This window comes from Malania oleifera, chromosome 10, assembly GCF_029873635.1.
Source record: "Malania oleifera isolate guangnan ecotype guangnan chromosome 10, ASM2987363v1, whole genome shotgun sequence".
Lineage (NCBI taxonomy): Eukaryota > Viridiplantae > Streptophyta > Magnoliopsida > Santalales > Ximeniaceae > Malania > Malania oleifera.
The window spans coordinates 58,114,856-58,137,031 of NC_080426.1; the positions used below are offsets into that span (position 1 = coordinate 58,114,856).

Below are 22,176 nucleotides of genomic sequence, written 5' to 3' on the forward strand. Positions count from 1 at the left end.
TTCATTGTCGTTGGGATCTTCCATTCTTGAATAGCTCTCACCTTCTTAATATCCATCTTGATATGACCTTGTTCAACCACATTACCAAGGAATTTGTTGCTTCGCTGAGTGAAAGAAAACTTCTCTTTTCTACCCATTCAACACAACTTGGATGGTTGTAGGCACCAGCTCTTGGCCTACTTCTTCCTCTACCACCACTGTGGTGAGATACGTCTGTTCATCCTTTCTTAATCCCTTCTTGAGTTGCATGGCTGAAAGGAACTTCTCATCATCTCCTTTCCTTGCAACATCTTGCACCATGCAAGGGTTATCTCCCATCAAACACAAGGAACTAGCAAAAGGCATCGACACTGCCTGAGTCTCCCTTAGGAATTCCATTCCCAAAATGACTTGGAAGTCATCTAACAACACCGCTCTGAAATTTGCATGACCTGCCCACTGCCCAAACATCACAGTCACTTGCTTGGCTACTCCCATAGTAGGTTGGGCTACAAAATTCACCGCTTTCATGTGTCTTGAATAGTTAAGTTTCCCTACTTTTGTTTGTGAAACAAAATTATGGGTAGCCCTGGTATCCACCATAGCACAAGTACTCTTCTTAATAATTCTCGAGTCCAAAAACATCAATCCTTTCGCTTGTGTAACTTTCAATGCTTTCACTTGCTTTTCCAATGCGTTCACTAGCTGCATTGCACCCATCCTTGGGGTATCCTCCTCTTCCTCATCACTCTCCAATGCCCCCTCTACGATGGAAGCTTGTAAGACGTTGAGTGATGACTTATAAGGGCACTCAACAACTTTATGAGGGCCTCAAGATAAGTAGCATGGAATTTTACCCTTTCCAATGGATGTGTTTAACCCTCGAGACAATGAAGCTTCTTTTGAAGTTGATGTCATATAATCGACTCCCCCACTTGTGGGTTTGCCCTTCTTGAAAGACGTTCCGCTGTTTCCACTTACGCCACTCTCTTTGGACGAAGCGGTATTATCACCAATATAGTCAGTGAAGCATTCCTTAGTAGCTTGTGCGATTGACAAGTCTTGAACTCTTTGCCTATGAAGTTTTGTCCTTGCCCAGGGTTTCAACCCCTCAAGAAAATAAAACAACTTGTCCTTTTCCAACATGTTCCTGAGATCCAACATCAAAGAAGAAAATTGTTTCATGTATTTTCCTGATTGACCCAGTATGCTTGAGGTCTCTTAGCTTCCTCCTAACATTGTAATCAACATTATCAGGAAAGAATTGGGCCTTAAGCTCTCTCATCAAGTCTTCCCAACAACTACACAACGCTCATTCTCAATTTCACTGTACTTGGTATGCCACCACAGTTTGGCATCACAAAAAAAATACATAGTCGCAGTATCCATTTTCACTTGTTTTGAGTCCGTCCTCAAAGCACGAAAGTACTGCTTCATATCAAACAAGAAGTTCTCCAACTCCTTGGCATCATAGGTACCCTAATATGTTCTAGGAGAGTACATTGATCTTGCTAAACCCCGGAGTGTTAGAGTTTCCCATAGCAAGAATCATTACATTTATCTTTGTAGTCAGATCAGCTATGAGTTTTCTGAGTTTGCAAGGTCTCCATGGTGTGGTGGAAGTCCTCTGACATTTCCACCATCAAACTTTGTTGATGCTTTTGTGATTCCTCTAATTCATCAACACGTTCCGTCAGTCGGGCCATCTCTATGGCCACATTGTTGGCTGCCATCTCATCCTGTGCTTCTAGCACATTAATTCTCTGGGCATTGGTCGGCATGGTTATTTACCAAAGCTTTACCAAACCCACAACGAAGGCAATTGAATTAAAGTAGCAAATAACCGAGCTCTGATGCGAGGGTGTCATGGGCTGAATATTTCACACCTTTGTAAAAGGACCATGCAGCGCTAGCTAAAACACTCTTGTTTAACTAGCCAGCCTAGCATTTACCACAATTCACCAACAAAACACTTTAATTGTCATTCAAGCAAATATAAGCGAAAGCAATAAGAAACTTATGAAAGCAATGAAACTTAAGCAGTAAACATTGAAGCAACATAATTTATTATTAACACCTCCATTAACAATGTGTGTCTAGCGAGGGAGGCAAGTAGGCTAAACATGTTGACAACAGCTAGTGAGTTTTACAAGTTGATGAACACTCGCTCTCCCCTAAAAGGCTTTCTATGCTATTCCCACTCTGGCACTAGAAAACATCAATATAATGAGGAGTCATACTCCCCTTTTTAGCCTAGGGAAAAAACATCTTTAAAAGGTAACCCTACACTTGTTTTTACATGATAGAAACTCATCCCAAACACACGAGATAAGCGGTCACAAGCAAGCATATTGCCCTGAACAAGCTCGACTCGTGACGGGTGCTGGCCAATTGTCGATAGTGCTAACCCCACATGCCCGCGCATGAGAGAGGTTCTGGCCACTTTTTCTTTTTTTATCCTCTACCATGTTCTGATTACTTCTTTAGACAATATTATCAAGCTGTTGGGCATGTTTTTTGCTAAAAAATTCAACTTTTTTCAACCATGCACTTGCGGTAATCTGTTAATTTCTGTTTGGTGTTTATGAAGGCTTCTTTATGAATTTCTTGGAGCCGTGGTAGTGTTCGTAAGTCTAGTTGTGAGGCTATGGCAATGCTATACCAATAGATGAGTCATTTACCTTGTATGCGGTTGTGTCGGTGCTTCATAGAGTTTGTGATTGTCCCAATTTATTTTGATTGTTCTTCTTGTTTGACACTTGTGTGGCTGCAAGTTTGTCAGTGTTGGGATGGAGTCTATGAATCCCAAAAATATGTTTCCTACATCGCTGCCACAAATAACGACTCAAAAGTTGGATGAAAAGCATTATGTTTAATGGTCTGAAGCTATTCTAGTTTATTTAGTAGGATTAGGAAAATCTGACCACTTGTTCCATTTTGATCTTTCTGATGGGAAAAGAAAAGAAGTGTGGATTCAAGAAGATGCCTTAATTGTTTCCCTCTTGTGGAATTTGATGGAGCCAGAGATTGCATGGGTGTGTATGCATCTAGATACATGCAAGGAGGTTTGGGATTAATGCAAGATTCTATGCTCTAGTAACATTACACACATGTATGATTTATCCTAGGAGTACTTTTAGTTACAACAAGGAGATAGGAGCATTGCAGATTATTTTGGATAGATGAAGCGTATTCATGAGGAGCTTAACGTCGTGCAAACTATAACGGCCAAAGTTCTTGAAATGCAAAAGCAGAGGGAGCATATGACAGTCCTTCGGGTTCTAGCAGACTTGAAACCTGAATTTGAGGCAATCTGGTCCTAGATATATAGTAGTGCCGAGTTTCCATCATTTGCTAATGTTTATTCTCGAGTCCTTCATGCTTCCTTTAGCACACATTTGCATATGGCTCGAAGAGGATAGCCTTTGCTACACAGGGTGATTCTAGTTCTCTATCAAACAACCGAAAAAGTTATCGAGGTGGTTTGAGTGGCCGTGGTGATACAAACGGATACGGTAGAGGCACTCCTTGCAAGTGCACTCATTGTGGGCGGAGTAATCATACTATTGAACAGTGTTGGGATCTCCATTGAAAGTAACGGTATAATCCCAAGAGAGGGGGTGAATTGGGTATTTTAAAAATTATTATGCGGAAGCTCGGTTTATTTTAAACCTTTTCAAATATACCAATCACAATGTCAATCACAATCAACTAATCAACGAAAAATACTATACCAATAGACAATCCTAAATATATATATGAAATTGAGAAACAGAATTTGAATTTTGCTTTCAGCAAGTTCAACAATCAACCTTGAATTCAATCAATGATCAAGTATGTATTTAAGACAAAATTCAATAATATAACTCAGGAAAGTTAACTTCTTATACTTAAATAAACAACCAACCACAATAGCTTTACCTGAGCCAACTAAAATTGAATTCAAAGTTTCAGCACTTGTCTGAATTTCAACTGAAAACTTAAACCATGCAAATCATTAACAACCAAATAGACTTATTCAAAGTAATCCAAATCCGAACTCAGCGTTCAACAAAATTTCCCAATAAATTCAGAACATACACAACAGTTTATAATTGCAGTATTTAAAAGAATAGGGAAAGAAGATTGAACACCGGATTTTTTTCAAGGTTCAGCTTACTGCCTACGTCCTTGTCCCAAGCAACTTGCTGTGAGGATTTCCTTTACACACTCCGTTCAATAGGTGCAGTACACCTCTCTCCATTGGAAGGTGAAGACCCCTCTCTAACGAAAACACCCTCTTGCTAGGCAAAGATTCTAACCTCGAATCGTCCAATTGCAAAACCAGAAAATCAATTGTTCGTACAATATGAATACTCTCACAACAGAGCAGAATTTGTACAATAATAATCTCTATATACTCAAGACAACAATATGTAATTGAAACTCACAGAGATTTCAAAGGGATTCTGATTGTGGTATGAGAATTTCAGAGCATTGAAATCAGAAATCAATTAGGGGTTTGAGCAAAAACGCATTGCAGCTTTTCGGAATTTGAAATAAGAGTATAACAATGAATTTCAATGTGTATGCGTGAGTATTGGTTACCCTAATGCGTAAATAATTATGTTTATATAGAGTTGGAAAAATTCTTACCGTTTTTCCCAAGTTTGGAAACCATATCTTTCGATTTTGGAAAGAAATCAGCATTGTTAGAAAGTTTGAAACATAGACTTCAGTCGCCTGAACCATGCGTTCAGTTACCTGAACTAATTAAAATAGCGCTCCAGAACAGGCAGTAGCAATTCAGTCGGCTGACCCCAATAGTCAATCACCTAACCCTATTCTAATTTCTTATTTACACTGACAGTAGTATATCAGTCGCCTGAGCACTAAGTCCCAGTCACCTGAACACTATGCAACTTAGTGTTTTTCATATTTTGATTCCAAAAATTGTTTATATTAACTTTGAAAAGTATTTTGGACTTTATAAAAGTATTTTCCAGATTCTAAATCAAGTCTCCAAGTCCAGTATAACTTCCTAAGAGCTTCAGTCACAAAATTGAAATCGAAGAGTACTTACATGAGACTCTAAGAAACACTAAATACATTTAAATCCTAAGTCTTCATGTCGTATAGCTTTAACATCTTGCAAGCTTGATCAATGCTTTAGAAAACTTGTATTCTTCATGACTTGTGACTTTAAGTTGATCTTTAGTCAATCTTCATTGAGTTCAACCATTGTGCTTGTGAAAACCTTAATACATGAAATTTAATCTTAAAAGCACAATTAGTATCCTTAATTTATTTTCGTCAAAACGAGATTAAGCCTTGTTAGGCCAACATCCATGGTAGATCTTCACGTGTTGCCAATGCAGCCACCACAGACTTCACACCCTTTGGGGCAGCCAATGCAGCAACCATTGACTCTACACCTTTGGGGTCGAGTGGGGGGCAACGTACTATATCCATGTCATAGGAAGAGTATTCCAAGTTTCAGCAGTATCAAGCATCACAACTAGCTTCTTTTTCCCTTACATCTCTTGCCCAAGAAGGTAATCCCGCAGTATGCTTGTCATCCAGTACTTCTCATCCTAGTCCTTGGGTCATAGACTCCATTGCCACTAATCATATCACAGGTTTACCTAGCTTCTTTTCCACTTGTCAATATCTTGCAAATTTACCTTGTGTTACTCTTGCTGATGGATCCACTATTGCAATCAAGGGAATTGGGACTATAAATCTCACTTCTTCTTTCTCTTCCTTCGGTTTTGTATATTCTAAAATTTCTTTTCAATCTTATGTTTGTTAGCAAGATTACTACATCCATGAATCGATCAGTGACATTCTTCTTTGATTCTTTGGTTATTTAGGATTTAAAGATGAGGAAGATGATTGCGGAGGGCGTGAAGCTGGTGGACTTTATCACTTTTAGCCGCTATCTCCTTCTATTGCTTGCACTGCTACTGCCACACCGCTCCATGGATATCCATATGCGGATTGGGCTCGACCACCTTTCAACCAAAGATCCACAACCAGGTACTATATCTTGGTTGGTGGTAATTTGGTTTCTTGGAAGATTTAGAAACAAACTGTGGTGGCTAAGTCAAGTACTGAATCAGAATATAGAGCTATGACTCACGCTAACTTGTCTGGTTGGAAAACATGTTGGAAGAATTGGGCTTTTAACATTCTCAACCTATGAAGGTGTGATAATCAAGTTTCTTTTCATATTGCCTCCAACCTGATCTTTCATGAGCGGATGAAGCACATTGAAGTTGATTGCCACTTTGTTTGGAGAAACTTGTGCAAAATTCATTACTACTACTTACGTGAAGTCTGATATGCAGCTTGTTGATTTGTTTACCAAAGCTCTAGGGTGGAGGGGGGGGGGGGGGGTTGCTCGTGTTAAATTTGTTTGTAACAAGCTAGGAGCATATGACATTTATGCTCTAGCTTGAGGGGGAGTGTTAGAGGTTATTTATGTCTTTTAGTGTTATTATTAAGTATGTTACTATGTTAATTATAAAACGAGGAAGAGACCTATCTTCAAGTTAGGTCATTCATTTTAATCAAAATCTCAACAATTTCAAAGCCAATGTGAGGGCATATTTGATGCATGCTTTTCTTGAACTCCAAATGAATGCAAGTTTTTCTTGAAGATAGAATGTTGTTAAATGCATATGTATAATCGGAGAGTCAATGCGGTTGCTGAGGATTTATGAAATTCTTTGGACCCTCTCCTGAGTTTCTTGTGTTATTTCAGTTTCTATTCTAGAGCTGTTTAATGGATGGTTCTTAGAAGCCAGGAGTAATTGAAATGACCTCATTTGGATAGCAGCTATCTTTTTCTCCTAGTGTGTGTGTGTTGTACATTTTTTGCATCTGTGCATGCATGCCTGGGTGTTTTGTGTAAAAGAAAAATGCATAAAAATTCTTTTTATGAGGTTCTCAAGTTATATTGTATTATGCACTTATGTTTAAAATGTTGTCAATTTGACTTGTGGGGGTGCTTCACTTTGTTTTTTCCTTGAACCTATTTCTTTATTATTGGAGAAGTGTATTCTTTTATGGCAGAGGCTTCTCTTTTTCAGCCTCTTGGCTTTGTGGATCATTTTTCTTGTCGAGTGATATTTATTTATCATAATACAAAAAAGAGGCCTATGTATTCTATTAAAAGAAAACCTTCTTTTATTGCAACTTTATATATCCACTTTTTCTTGGCTTCAAAAGTACTCTTTACTCCCTTTTAGGGCACTTGCACATGATTGCCACGGGTGATGTGAGGAATAGAAGCCAATTGTGTCAGGTTATGTGCTAGATTTTGTGTAGTTGGTGCTTGGTTACATTTCCTTCCTGCATATATACATAATAGTTTGGTTTTTATTCAAGTTGTGGGATCCCTGGAAAATGATTTTTTTTTTTTTTTAGTTGCTGGTGCTTTTATCCCATGTTTACATCTTATAGCTGCACTGTACCGTACACCTAAGCATGTGCCTTCTGATCCAAATATTGGCCCGTATTAGTAAATGAAACTTCCAAATGTATTATATTGTTCTAATTGAATGAGTATGTGGCAATTTAAAATTGTTGCTCTGACTTCATATCTTCTTGTCTGCCAAATTTTTTATATCTGAGTTTGAAATTGTCATTTTATTTGGCATAGGTAAATGTACTGACACACACAACTAAGGTGAAGATTGCTCCTTGGCAGCTCAAAAGAATAGAAACTATGCAGAACATTTATGCAGCTGAAGACTTGCATGAGCTTTATGGTGGAAAGGATGAGACTGTGGATGCATCTAGAAGACAGTCAATGAAAAGACCTCATGATTTTTTGGATGTTGAGTGTGCAGGAGGTAGACATTCTGTTCAGAATGACTCTTTATTATTGGAACAGCAAGATGTCCAATCCTTTGGTCTAGGAACTGTGGAATTGGATAGAGCACAATATGTAGCAACTGCTGCTGCTTCTGAATGTAAGGTGAATGTTGGCAGTGGCATGCAGTTTTTTGAAATACCAAATACAAAAGTTCAGGTTCTTGACCACCAAGAGCATATGGTAAAACGATCCAACTTCTCAAGATGCAGTGACATCCTTGAGACAAATTCTTTGCTAGACAATAATGATGTCATGATGCATGAAACAACTAAGCAACAGATCAGATTGAAGGAAAACCCTTTAATATGCAATGAACTTGAAGCTGAGAATGAAATTTTAGCTGGAAAAGATACATCCAAAGAAGAATATATCCATTCTTCTGGTGACATGATGTCAAGGAAGGTTATCAATGGAAAAGATACGCCAAAGTTATCCTTTTTAGGCAATACTGGTGCAAGTAATTTCGGACCAGGAAAGTCAAGCCCAAATCCAGAGGATGATTCTTTTAGAAGTAATGAAAGAGCAAATGTTACCCATGGAGGTGCTGTCTGGGATATCTTCCGTAGGCAGGACGTTCCTAAGTTAATTGAATATTTGCGGAGGCATGAAAAAGAATTTCGGCATGTAAATAATCTTCCTGTAAAATCTGTGAGTATTGTTGAGTTGCCCTAGTTGTTGTTCTACATTCAAACTGGGCTAGGGATCTAAATTTTTTATATCAATCTTGTTTTAGGTTATTCATCCAATTCACGATCAGATTTTTTTCTTGAATGAAAGGCATAAGAAACAACTGAAGGGAGAGTTCAGTAAGAAATTTTATTTTATTTGTGTAGGCCACAGTCTTGTCATGTTGCAATGCTCTGTTGCTTTAATGTCTAATTTCTTTGCAGATGTTGAACCTTGGACATTTGAACAATACCTTGGTGAGGCTGTTTTCATCCCAGCAGGGTGTCCGCATCAAGTCAGAAACAGACAGGTAATTTTTCCAGCCAATGAGAGGCCTTCTTTTTCTTATCAAGTTAGGCCTGAAGTACTTGTACGTGGCCTCTGCAAAGACTTCTTACTATGCTTATTTTCCTGCTTGATTATATTTGTTTTTACATATTACATACCTGTTAGTTATTTAGGCGGTGAAGAATCGCATATATTTTTTTTTTCTAAAAAGAATTAGTGAGGAAAATTTATAAGATCCTGGGCCCAAAGTGCACTTTTGCCACTTGGAACACGCCATCATTTGCGATTTAACCTGTCGCTGGTTCCTCAATTTATTTTTGCTTGGCAGCTGTTTTTCCTATTATTAGTTTAGTTATTAATTGTATTACTGTTGTTTTTCCAGTCTTGTATTAAGGTGGCCCTTGACTTTGTATCTCCTGAAAGCATTGAAGAGTGTATTCAGTTAACTGAAGAGTTTCGTTTGCTCCCAAAAAAACATAGAGCTAAGGAGGACAAATTGGAGGTATCTCACTCTTTAGTCTGTTCTTTCTCCTACAGTACATCAAAACCTTCTTTGTTTTTATTACATTTATTTTTGGCAGGCTAAGGAATATAGTTTTTAGCTTTCCACAGTGCATAAAGAGTAGCTAGGAATTGTAAAATCTGAACAATAGTACTTAGGGATTCAAATCTCTCAGCTTTTTCTCTGCATCAATGGTTATAGGAATATTGAAAATTCTATTGACCATTCTCTACATTCAAATTGAAAAAAATGAAAGTAACAAGTACTATTTAATAATAAAAAAAATCAAATACGGTATATACAATTAGACTCATAGGAATAGAATTAATAAATTACAAATAATTAGAAGAAAGCCAACATCAAAGCTTGGAAGCCCATAGAGATTGAGTTGGAGACATTTAGCGAGTTGAAAAAAGGAGAGCAGAGCTAGGGATGTTAAAAGATGAGAGCACTTGAGAGCTAGTAACTTTTAAAAACAAGAGCAATTGAGATCAAGAGATTGATCGAGAATATGAGCAGAAAGAAATTGACTGTTGGATGGAGTTTGAGAAGAAAACAATGAATTTGGGCTTCATTGACAGTTTTTTTTTTTTGGGATTAGTATTTTCTTACATAATTTGAACCTTTTTTTTTTTATCATTATAGTTACTTAACAATGTTTTCTTTTTTCTTTTTTGGGTAGATCACATTGATCTCCCTTGAGGTTTGAAAAGTTACATCTCTCTAAGATTAGTCTGCTATAGTTAAGAGTTAGTGGCTGGCCCTAGGAGCTGTCCAATTGTTTTCTCATCCTCACCTTCTCTCTCTTCATTCTTCCAGGACTTGAATATGGTATTGGAGGAACAAAAATCCATTCTCTTCTCGAGTTTTTCTTTATTCCTTTTCTTTTTTCTGTTCATCATCTTCCCTCCTCATTTTTCTTCTTTCTTCTTGGTTTGTTCAAATCATCCAAAGAAACAATGTTAGGATCCATTAAATCACATCCACAGGACCTAGTCTGGGCACTGATGGTGCTGCTACTAGCAATTTTCTGTACTGACATCAGAAAGGTGGGTAAGAGAAGACATGGCTTGAGGTATCCCTACCTGCTTAGTATCTGCATACAACTTACTTTGAGAAGGTTTGAAGTATTTTCCCCGTCAAAGGCTAATCTTTCTGAGATTGGTTTTGTTTCATCTGGCACTGTTCCTCTTCAATCTGATATCTGTGCTCTGAAACTTCTCAGATTCCTTGGTGGCTTGAAAGCTGAGTTAGGATGTGGAGTAATTCTTCCAAATTTGATTTCATTTGTTTTTCAGTTGTGGTTTCTTGCATCGCAGAGGTGTGAAAGTGAGTCACGAAGACTTGATGATGGTTCTTTCAGTTTTGGGGTGTTAATTCCTGTTCTCTTTGCTGGTTTTTTTATAGTAATGTTTCTGTCTTTCTTGTTTCTGATTTTTGTGCACTTTTTATTGCCAACTATTTGAGGCAATATGCCAGAGTCAAGATGTGAAATTGAATCCTATTTCCTCTAGATGTAAATCACTAATCTTGAGATTGAATGGAGCAGATTATTGTTGTGGGTTTTTCTATGGGATTTTTTGGGTGCTCGAGCTAAGTTGAGATTTATTTTGTTTCTCCTTCTAAATCTTACCAGGAATATTGTGACTGGGAGCTTAATAACTATGGATCCATGACTTAGTTGGGAAATAGCATGGAGCCTTTTGGCAGTGCAATGTATATGTTCTTGGGTACAATGGAGGTGCAATGGAAGTTGTCCAGAAGTCCTTTTTGGCTTTTTCTATGGAGAAAAATGTGTCTTAAGGCGTATGAGTTGTATAAGAAATGTTGTTTTAGTCTACTGAACATTATTATAAGATTTTATCGGAAAAGTACTGTTGAAACCTAAATAAAATCAAATATTATTTTCCTAATATTGAATATTCTAAATGAAAAGAATACAAGAAAGATTACTAAACAATAATTATCTCTGCATGCCTGTAGTGTCGTTTGATTCTTGATCCAAGAGTAATGGTGTACTCAAATCAGTGAGCAGTTGAACCAGTTTGTGAAGGGATTCCAGGAGAATTGCAGTGGTTTTCTTGCTTGAAAGTGAACCTCATGGTGTTAATGATGGTTGTTGAGCGGAGAAACACTGATCTGGAGTCACAGATTTAGGGTTTCAAGCAACATGAGGATGTCTTTAGCACAATGTTGGGCCTCCTGTGATGGTGACCAGAGGAAAGCAGCAGTAAATTTTTTTTTTTTTTTAATAAATGTAAATTTCTGCACATGTGAATAAAGGAAGATTGGAGTGGGATGAAAGGGACAGTGGTGGTTGGCCAAAACACTGGTGGTCTGGGGCAGAAGCACATGAGGATTTAGGTTGAAATTGCAAAGCTTGTTAGTTTTAGTTGAAATTTTTAAACAATCATGTCAAACACTGATTCTTTGGAATTTAGGTTGAAATCACAAATGCTATCAGAGCATTGACACCAATTAGAGTGCACTGATAAGAACTTGATGTGTGACTAATGTCCAACATAAAATCAAACTAAAATTAATATATGAAGGCCATTTACATGCTTTCTATGCTTGGTGATTGAGAAAAATACCTCTACAACCATAACAAATTCAGATACTACTTTTGTAACTAATACAATAACAACGTCAACCAGAAAAGCAAAGGCTTATGCCCCATTAGGCGAGGTTGGATTCATAATTTTTTTTCCCACCAATTTACACAATCTTATGCAATTACTAAGAGTAACTAACTCACTCCTCGTTGATGTGTTATTAGGCCTACGTTGCAGCCTGCAGGTGCTCAAACCATCTTAGTCGTCCCTCCCTTTTCTCTTTTTGCCTAACTTGTTGCAAATATGTTCATTCCTTAATTTATCTTTTGACTTTATACCACTCATCCACCTTAGTATTCTGATTTTGGTCACTTCAACTTTTTGGATATATTGGTGCTTAGTTGCCTAACATTTTGATCCATATAGCATAGACTTACAAAACTGATTTTCTGAAACCTTTGTTTATAATCTTAGTTTTTTTTCGGTTATCCAACTTTCATAAATAATAATGTCCTAAAATATGAAAGACATCATAAACAAATATTATAATACTTTTCAAATGTAGACCAGTGATGTTGCCACCTTTGCACAGCCAGGTGAGCATAACTACATCACATTCCGTTCCATGGTAGAGATTCTCTATTTTCTCCTTTAACTAAATCTCCATAAGTTTTTGTCTGCTCCCTCTGATATTCTTGCTGATGGGAGTTCTTGTGCAGTGGCTTGTAGAGGCATTGTTATCCTTAGATCTTGTTTGCATTTATCTTCTATTCGTTATGTTCCTTAGTTGTGTTATGTGAAGGGATGCAATTTACTGCATCTTTGAGATATTTGAAGTCTGTCTGAGGCAAAGGACTTGTTTCTAAGGAATCTAGAGGATTAGATTTTTCGGCTTCAGAGATGCAAATTGGGCAAGTGACCACATGGACGCAAATTTGAGGTGGTGGCATGAAAAAGAAGTGGGTGCTGTAGCTTGTCATTGTAAACTACTTTAACCACTGAAGTCCATACCATTGGAAGCCACCTCATGCATCCACCATTATTTCCAGAGATCTATCTTCCACCATATCCTCCACCGTTTCCTGCAAGCACAAACCCAAATATGACCTGCCATCCATGTCCATGGCTTGAAAACCATCATTGGATGCTCCACTACTGTACCTCATGCTCTGCACTTATAGCCATAATCTACAATTATCATTCAGTGAAACCGATAGCACCAAATCATCTTGAATTATAACCAGCCCACCTACTGCAGGCCAAACTCACCCATTGAGGAAACTAATCAATTAATTCCACATGCCAGTTTTTGGAATCATAAGCTTCCATCTTGCCACTCTCACCTGTACCTGCCCCTGGCAGCCTTTGATCATCTGTCGTTATCTGCAAGGAAAGGTGGACGCATTTGGGAAATTTTTTTTTTGCCAAGTTGACATTGAGAATCAAGGGATTAGAGTGCCTTGCAGAGATTTCTGAAACTGTAACATCCTCGCTGTTGCGTAAGACTCAATACCCAGTCAACTGAATACACACCAACCACAAAGAATTCCAAATATGACAATTGATGGGGCAGTGATTTTGGACAAGTGGTGGAAAGATGGGTTGCTATGGCTGGGGGCTTGTAGTGATTGGTGGGTTGAGAGATCAAGAATATTGAAGAGAAGAAAACAAAGAATTGTTGAGGGTCAAAATGTCCAATTGCTTATGTATTTGAGGCCATTTAGCTGCTGTTTTAACATGGGAGGTCTTGTACTTTTTCAAACCTTAGAGGCATGGTTTTAAATCGCGGTAGCGGGTAGCGTAACGTAACGGTAACAGGTGTAACGGGAAGCAGGAGTAGCGGATGTTACATAACGGGAAGCGGGTGTAACAGCCGTGAATTTTTTTGAAGCACGCACAACCTTGTGCATATTACCGTACTTGCATGTTTTAAGCTTTTGGCCATTCTTAGAAAGGGTTTTAGTGTATTTTGGACCCTTTAGTTCGAGTAACTAAGTTATTTGGTAAGGGCAACGAGTTTACATTTGTTTTAAACCATCATTGATAGAAAATTATGTGTGTGCACGTATTTATACTTCTCATTGTTCTTATCTGTGATAAATTCTTATGTGTGCTAAATGAATTAATAAAATAAAATACATTATACACTCCATTAATCTATTAGACACATAAGACATATGAATAATATAAATATAAAATAGCTAGAAAAGAAAGAAGGTTGAAGTTGAAAAATAAAGAACATAAATATCACATTACTAATATTATTAAAAAAAAAAAATTCCTAACAAGTTAGTATTTCGAAATTGTTAATTAATGCATCTATTGTGAATATTTAAAGAAAAAGTAAATTTTGTATCATTGTCATCCTCATTATAATCTTTTCCCCCTCTTGCCACTTGGAATATTGAGAATGATATGTGAAAGAGAGAGAAAAAGTGAGAAGAAAAAGTAAAAAATAAAATATTTTTTTGGTGTAACAGTCCTAGAGCGGTTACGTAACGGCCGTAGCGGCCTTTACGTAACGGTCGCGGTCCGTAACGGCCGCTACGGTCGTGATTTTTCTTCCCACCGATTTCGCGGTATGTAACGGTATCGGTAACCCAAAAAACCTTTACGTAACGGCGTTACGTAACGGTCGCGGCCTTTATTTAAAACCATGCTTAGAGGTCCTATAACATCACAAAGCTTGGAATGGTCACTGTAATTTCCTCATTTTTTTTTTTTCTAAAGTATTTTACTGCTTGAAAATGATCAGTTGAGGTGGAAATTCAAGCTTGAACTTGGCCAGGCTACAACTAAGGTTGGGTGGTATCTAAATCCACCCCACCCCCCCCCAAGAAAAAAATCCTACCCAAATTACTGGCTTGTGCTAGATTCTGATCCTCAGTTACATCAGTGAAAAGCTAAATCAACACCACAAAAGTTTTGGGAAGCGGCTTTGACTTATGTTATAGAATATCTTTTTCGTAAGTAAGATTCCCCAAGTGTTTTGGTTAGACTTCTCTTTAGTTTTAGAACAAGAAGTGTAGATACAGTCACCTGCATATATGAGGCTTGTGATTTAAAGCTTTAATCATTCATTGTCAAAATAGTTGTGCTTAATTTGAGATGGCTCTTAATTCTACACGCAAGCATTTCTCTGTATTTTAGACTCTCATGCATGAACATTGAATGGTAACATCAAACTTTCCTTGAAATATTGAGTATACTTTTTTTTTGACTTGAACTGAATTGCTGCGTACCATAGACCGATTGTGGTCCGCCCCTTCCCCGGATGCCGCATACGTGGGAGCTTTGTGCACCGGGCTGCCCTTTTTCTTTTTTTTAATGACATTTAATTGATTACAGAGGTAGCATGCTTGTTAATAAATACTTTGTGTCAGAAGTTTTGTGTGGTTATTCATAAATATTATTTGTATAGTACATACACCTTGATTAATAGCTACTAGATGTCCTGGTTTGTCTGAATACGAAATAGAAAGGGAATATTTTAAAGAGCATCTTATGGCATTTGGGTGCACGTAGAGTGTAGGCATATGCTTCATGCATAATGAGAAATGAGATATTAGGTTGACAGACATGGTAGTGAGGACTGCTGTCACTTAGGCTGTAGAATTCTGGACAGTCAAGCTGTCAATAATTTTCAGGTTTACCTGTTTCTCTTCCTTGTACAGGTTAAAAAGATGACTCTTTATGCTGTAAGTTCTGCTGTCAGAGAAGCCAAAAGTCTGATTTCAAGTGTTGAGTAAGATTTATTCTCTTCTTGACTTTTACTTGTACGGTCACCTAAAATATCTGCTGATTGAACAGCATTAAGGCTATGAGCATGCTGTGTAAGGCCAGATGGCTGCAAGGTGATAGCATTGCTTTTCTCATCAACTGCGTTATTGATTGTTAAATGATTCTGCATACTTATGCAGGAGTGTAGTAGGATATGGGTTGTGTAATTTGTTTAGTTACAGCTCCTTCTGTTAGACTCCTTCAACCTATTTTTGCACAGCAGCAGTTGTCTGCTTAGTTCCCATCTCCCTTTAGCAAATATTGTGATTTTACATTTTTTTTTTTTTTGGGGGATAAAATCTGTTCCAATTTCAAAATTCATCTTCATCCATTCATTGGTCATTTAGTGTAATTTACTATTTAGTTGCCATAATTTTGATTTAAAGGAGTGGATGATTAGGTACAATCTTTCTGAGCTACTAGTACTATGCACAAGACAATCAATTTTTGTACATTGTTTAAATTATTTAATATCCCCAAACTTCCATTAAGTCCATTTTTGAAGTGATTGCAGTTTAAACTGTGGATGAAGTGAAAGACCTTTTATGCCTCTTGTTCTTCAATTTCCACATCTAAAAATTCCAAATTAATTTTTAATTTCTTCATCTTGTAGTGGCTGAAGTTGTGAGTTGCTACTAATAAGATCACTGACATTGGCGCTGGTGTTCAACATGGCAAATTTCAAGCAACAGTAAAGTTGTGAAAGGTGTTCTGGCACCGGGATCAGTGCTAGCTAGAGATGAGTAGAATCAAACATTGTAATTTTAAAATGGATACATGGAGAGTATGCATCTATCAGGGGAAATCTTAAGCTTTTTCTCCTTTGGTTTCAATTTTTCATGTACATAGATACACGAGAACATTGAACTTTTTGAGTATTGAAGAAGTTGGTGGCTTTATAGGGTCTAATTTAAATTTATACCTAGTGAAGCATCTGATCTAAGTGTAGCTGAAATTGATATTCATATCTTGAATATAACATTTATGAACTGTGTCAAGAAAATTTGCTGTATTTTTAAAATCATGTCGATATATTTGTAACAAAAAATTGGGGGAGAAAAAGCTTTGCTGTTTTATTATTGCATTTAAACTTACAAGACTGCTTGAGGTTTTGCAGTCACAGTTTTTTCGTCGTTAGAACCATGTTCTCTGTATTAAACCATTTTGTTCATTTTTCAGTTTTTTTACTTCAAATTTGTGTCTGTTTTGTTGCCCATCCCACTCGCAGTCTCTTTTTGCTGAGAAAACCTTTTTTTTTTTTTTCCTTTTAAAAAGTGCTCTGGTATTACCAAAAAGGAAAAGCACAGTTTGCTCTTTTGCTGCAGATAGCATTGTTTTGATATTTTTTGATATATTTTTTTGGAAAAATGGATGAACGCACATTAGCTTCATATTTTTTTTCTCTTTCAGAGGAGCATGATATGGGTCAAATTTTGAGCAGGTTGCTTTCAGTCTTTTAAGGTTTTGAATCCAGCATACAGGGATTCCAACTCGGAGAGACCAATACAAGATTGTGGTACATGGCAGTCTAGTAGAGCATGTGAAATGCAGGGAGTCAGAATAGTTACCTATCATCACAATCCTTCAAATTCCGAAAATAAGGACGCTCTGTTAAAAAAATATATCTGGAAATAGAATTGATCTGAAAAGTCGACCCAAATATAATCGATAATTTGGTAAATTGATTTGTTAGGTTTGGTTTTGGATTCTGAAGTCTGTAAACGGGTGATAATCTGAATTGAACCAATATATATATATTTCAAAATAATATTATTTTAATAAAAAAGTATGTAAGAATAATGCAGTTGGCACTTTATTTCCATAGATGATGTATTTTCAAATCTTGCATGATCATCAACCTATGTTTTTTTAGCAGGATGATATCGTAAAACTCGCGGGGGGCATGAGCACTACCTACTTATGATTGATCTAGCATGGTCGGCCAGCCAATGCTAGGTCTTGCTTCAGGCTGCACAATTTAGTCATATAGGGGTAAGATATGACATCAGCAAGCTATCCATCCTGAGTGTTATTTTAGTATTATATAGCTATACAAAATGATTTTCATATATAGAAATCTAGTATGCTTTATTAGGATATGACAAATCATGTTTTACTCAGTTTTTCGATAGATAGATTTTACCAAATATGCTTATTATATTGTTTATATGTACAACACGAAAATGCTCATAACGTCACACACTGATGTTAGTTTATTTCCCTTACTGAGAGGTGTCTCACCCCTACTATCTAAACATTTCAGGAGTCCCAGATAGAAGAGCGAATAGAGCTCCGCAGCGTTAGACATTAACTAACCTACCCTGTCAAAAGGGTAAGTCGTTATGTTAGGGTCTGATGGTTTTATGGGTTATGACCCTAGGGCACATTTTTTGTTTTTGGGATGTGTATATGTATTTTATAGGCTTGGTAAAACTTTGGTATTGTATTGGTTGGATGACTTGATATGTATATGATTTTATGGTTTCCACTGCTTAGGTATCAGAGTTGTATTTCAGGTACATCTCTGGTACCCATGGGTCCAGGTTGATTATGTTTTACCAGCTGAACAAGATATCAAGATTATTATACTATTTGATATTTGAAAAAAAATTTGGTAAAATATGCAGGTCATTACAGTTTGGTATCAAAGCCTAGGTTGCTAGGTTCTGTAGACTCTAAAATGTAGTGAAAACAATACCAGAGTATAGGAAAAGGATTTAAGGTTTTGTTTTGCAGTTTTAGAGGCAAGACTTCTATGGTGGTTTATGTGTCTTTCTTGGGGTGATGATTTCAGAAAAGTCATAGTAAACTATTGTCGGGTTGTGTTTCTAAAGTGTTGGACTGAATCTTAAAATAAGATAAGGATGTCAAGATAGGGAATTTTGGTTAGATGCATAAGTTATAAGGATAGAGTCCCTAAGTCATGTTTATTGTCTTTTAAGGATGGACCCTAGAGGAGGTAGTGCTCATGCAAGCAGAAATAAAAATTTACAATTTACTCTTTGCTTTGGGATTACGATTGAATTCAATAAGTACATTTGGTTTTCTATTTGCTTTATCACTTGGCTTTTGATTGGTTTGAATCTAAAAAAAATTACTCTTAGGAATGCTCTATTCACCTTTTCCAATGAAAAATTATCCTTATGTTACAATCCAAAAAAAAAAATTATAAGTTGTTGCGTCATTATTAGTAATGATTTTATTATTATAGCTCAATCCTTTGGAAGCATTAAGGGTCCATTTAGTTGTGAAAAATAAATTTTATCTTTTATTTTTAGTTTTTCAAAGAATTGAAAAAAATTTTGCATGATTTTTAGTATTTTAAGAGTTGTTCAAAAAAGGTAAAAAATAACAAGTTTGTTTAAATGTGCAAAACAAATTTTCAATTTGTACTTTTATATTTAAAAAATTATACAAGGTAATATTCTTTAATTTTCAAAAATCATACAATTTAATGTTTGGGATCATGAATTTGAGTGCTTGAATTTGGATATGTATGACTCTATACATAATCCGCACAAATTAAAGTCAAAGATTTGAATTCCATGCTATCGTAGGCAAAGTAATAATTTGAAACTTAAAAATATAATTGAAAAACTATTTTCTAACTTTTCTATATAAATTTGAAAATTGAAAAGCAAGTGAAGTTTTTGTAATTATTTGAAAAACTGGAAATGGAAAATTGAATTATTTTAACAAGCAAATAAGGACAAAACTTAGGGGACTATTTTTTTTATTTTTGTGAAGAGCAGACGAGTGTTTTTCCATTTTTGATTTTATTATTTAATAAAATATTAAATAATAGTTTGATTGGAATTTTTTTTTTCCCAATTTGATGCGTCTTAAACGAGTTTTAAACAACGAGGGCACTCCAATAGTTGACGCGTGGCACTTAAAACTCGCTGGACCGATCGTCTAGTGACTTGTGCTTAAATCTTGCTGGACCATCCAGCAAGTTTTAAACGATGAGGGCACTCCAATGGTTGACGTGTAGCTCTTAAAACTTGCTGGATGATTTAGCGAGTTTTGCTTAAATCTCACTGGACCATCCAGTAAGTTTTGCTTAAATCTCGTTAGACCATCCAATGAGTTTTCTTTAAATCTCGCTAGACCATCCAGCGAGATTTACACTGTCTGGTTAAAAAATGTCATTTTTTATAAAAAAAAAAAAAGTTCATTATTTTATGTTGTCTTGATTATGCATGTGAAGAACATGTACATAAATGCTAATGAAGGATGACATATAACAAATTCAATGTATACATTTATACAAGTTCAAGTACCATACTTCAACGTGACATGTTTATCATGCAAGTATGCAACACCATGCATGCCTACCCAATATCATGACTAACCTTCCATACTTTAGGTAATGGAGTGATTTGTTTATTGAAAATTAGAAGATTAAATTGAGGTTTTTAGGTAATTAAACATTAAAGTAATCAAAAACTAGGAGTGTAGTTTTCAAGGTTTCATTAGTTTCATCTCGTTCATCATTATCTTCTTCTTCTTCTTGTGTGTGTATGTGACTTCTCGAAGACCGAAATGGTTATTTTACATGTCGTTTGTCAATGGAAGAGCATGCATAGGGAAATTATGCTGAATATGAAGGGATACATTCCAATATTTTGAAATTTTCTCTAACTAATTTGTAGAATCACTCAAATTTTATTTCTCTATACCCTTGTATTATCCTATCCATAATGTATTTCCATGTATTCCTTGTACCCTTGTATTTTATTATTTGTAGAAAAGGTTAAATGAATAGAAATGTGATTGAATAAAAAGGGCCCGATTGTATTGCAAGTCTATGTACAAAAAAATTGGATAAAATAAGAAAAAGAGATGTTATATAAATTTTTTTTTAAAAAAAAGGAACTCGGTTCAATGAAATAAAAAATGTTATGAAAAAGGGACCCAGTTAAATTCAAGAAAATAAAAAGAATGTTAAAAAAAAAGAATTCGGTTGAATTCACACACATTCACAGTACACCGAATTACTGTAAAAATTTTGGTAGACTCCTTTTAAAATCGAGCATATCCATCCTACCTATTTAAAGAAAAAAAATTTCATTGGGAATGCCAGTATAGTCACAACGTTTATTCACAACTTTCATTCACAATTGTCATACACAACTTTCATTCACATATATATTTTCTAAAAAATAAATAAACATTTCCAATTATACATAAATAATGCAACGAGGTTATACAAATAAAATAAAAATAATCAATGCTATACAAATGAAATAAAAATAATCGATGCAATACAAATGAAATCAAAAGAATGAGACTACTCAAGTGCCGCAGGGAGGTCATCTCCAGTCTCAGGGTGGCTACCGTCTGTGTCTGTCCTCTCCTTCCTGGTCATCTGCATTTAGTGTCAAGTCCCATCGTGCTCCTATATGTCTATCATCTCCAGCAAGAGGTACTACATAATTAGCATCCATGTGAAGCGGATGGAGAGATGACTCATATAATGAATCTGGATGAGAACGAGGTGGCATGACATCCACATCTTCCGCATCTACAATGTCATCCAATAAGTATGACATGGATGGTGTTGGAATTGATATATTCTCAAGAGAGGGGGGGTGAATTGAAATTTTAAACTTTTTCCTAAGTTTAACCAAATATTAGCAGTATTTCATAACCTGGGGTCTTTCTAAATGGATTCCAATACTCACAATATTCAAAGCATGTATGTTATGACAATCAAGACAATAAATAATTAAACATACATGAACTGAATTCAAAGTGCGGAAAATAAAGTGTGCAAGGAAGAGATCAACACACGATATGATATCGGGGTTCGGCCAATATTGCCTACGTCCTCGCTTCAACTCGTAAGCTCGAGAATTCCACTACGGCTCACTTAACGGGTGAAGCGGCACTGAAATACAATCAAGTCAAATTAAAATAGGGCTGACCTCAACCTTTACAACCAATCCTTTCGGACTGGATTAACTCCCCCTCAGGCCTCGCCTAGAATACAATCAATTCAGAATACAAAGTGTGTACAAAATGAGTGCTTCTCCAACAAGCATATTTGTGCCAATATCAATCAATGCACATCAACAAGATAGAAACTATAAGCTTAGTGCAATATGTGTTGTGACACTCAATCTAATGTCAATAAGCAATAAAATTCAAGAGTGTATAATCAATCTATCTTTGAAACTATGTATCAATATTAATCAACCACAACTAGGGTTTCAAAGAGTTCCAATTGGAGTGTTCAAAATATCTTAAAAATGATTATCTCAAAAATATTTGCTCAAGAGATATTTGAAGTAACGACTTGTCAAAAGAAATAATTTTAGTACAATCAAAATACAAGCCTCAGAGTCTTGCAATACAAATGCCAAGACTCACAAGCTTCAAAGTTTTCCCCACACAATGAAGTTATCAAATAAATTAGGGGGAAAAACTTAGGCTAAAACTCTCAATAAAAAAATCAATGTATCTACAAAACCAATGAGAGTTTGAGCAGGTAGAATCAATGTAAAATCACTCAATGCACTCTCACCAAACTAGATTTAGCA

General features: G+C 36.1%; 1 protein-coding gene across 1 annotated transcript in view; it reads left to right on the top strand.

Annotated features, from left to right (window-relative positions):
- The window catches only part of LOC131166216 (lysine-specific demethylase JMJ27), a 71,591-nt gene extending 54,957 nt beyond the window's left edge, over window positions 1-16,634 (top strand). Inside the window, exons 8-13 of the mRNA XM_058124562.1 lie at window positions 7,625-8,488; window positions 8,574-8,646; window positions 8,731-8,816; window positions 9,177-9,296; window positions 15,526-15,596; window positions 16,245-16,634. Coding sequence (XP_057980545.1) covers window positions 7,625-8,488; window positions 8,574-8,646; window positions 8,731-8,816; window positions 9,177-9,296; window positions 15,526-15,596; window positions 16,245-16,251 — 1,221 coding nt within the window. The 3' untranslated portion in view covers window positions 16,252-16,634. The remainder of the gene's footprint in view (window positions 1-7,624; window positions 8,489-8,573; window positions 8,647-8,730; window positions 8,817-9,176; window positions 9,297-15,525; window positions 15,597-16,244) is intronic.
- The last annotated feature ends 5,542 nt before the right edge of the window (window positions 16,635-22,176 follow it).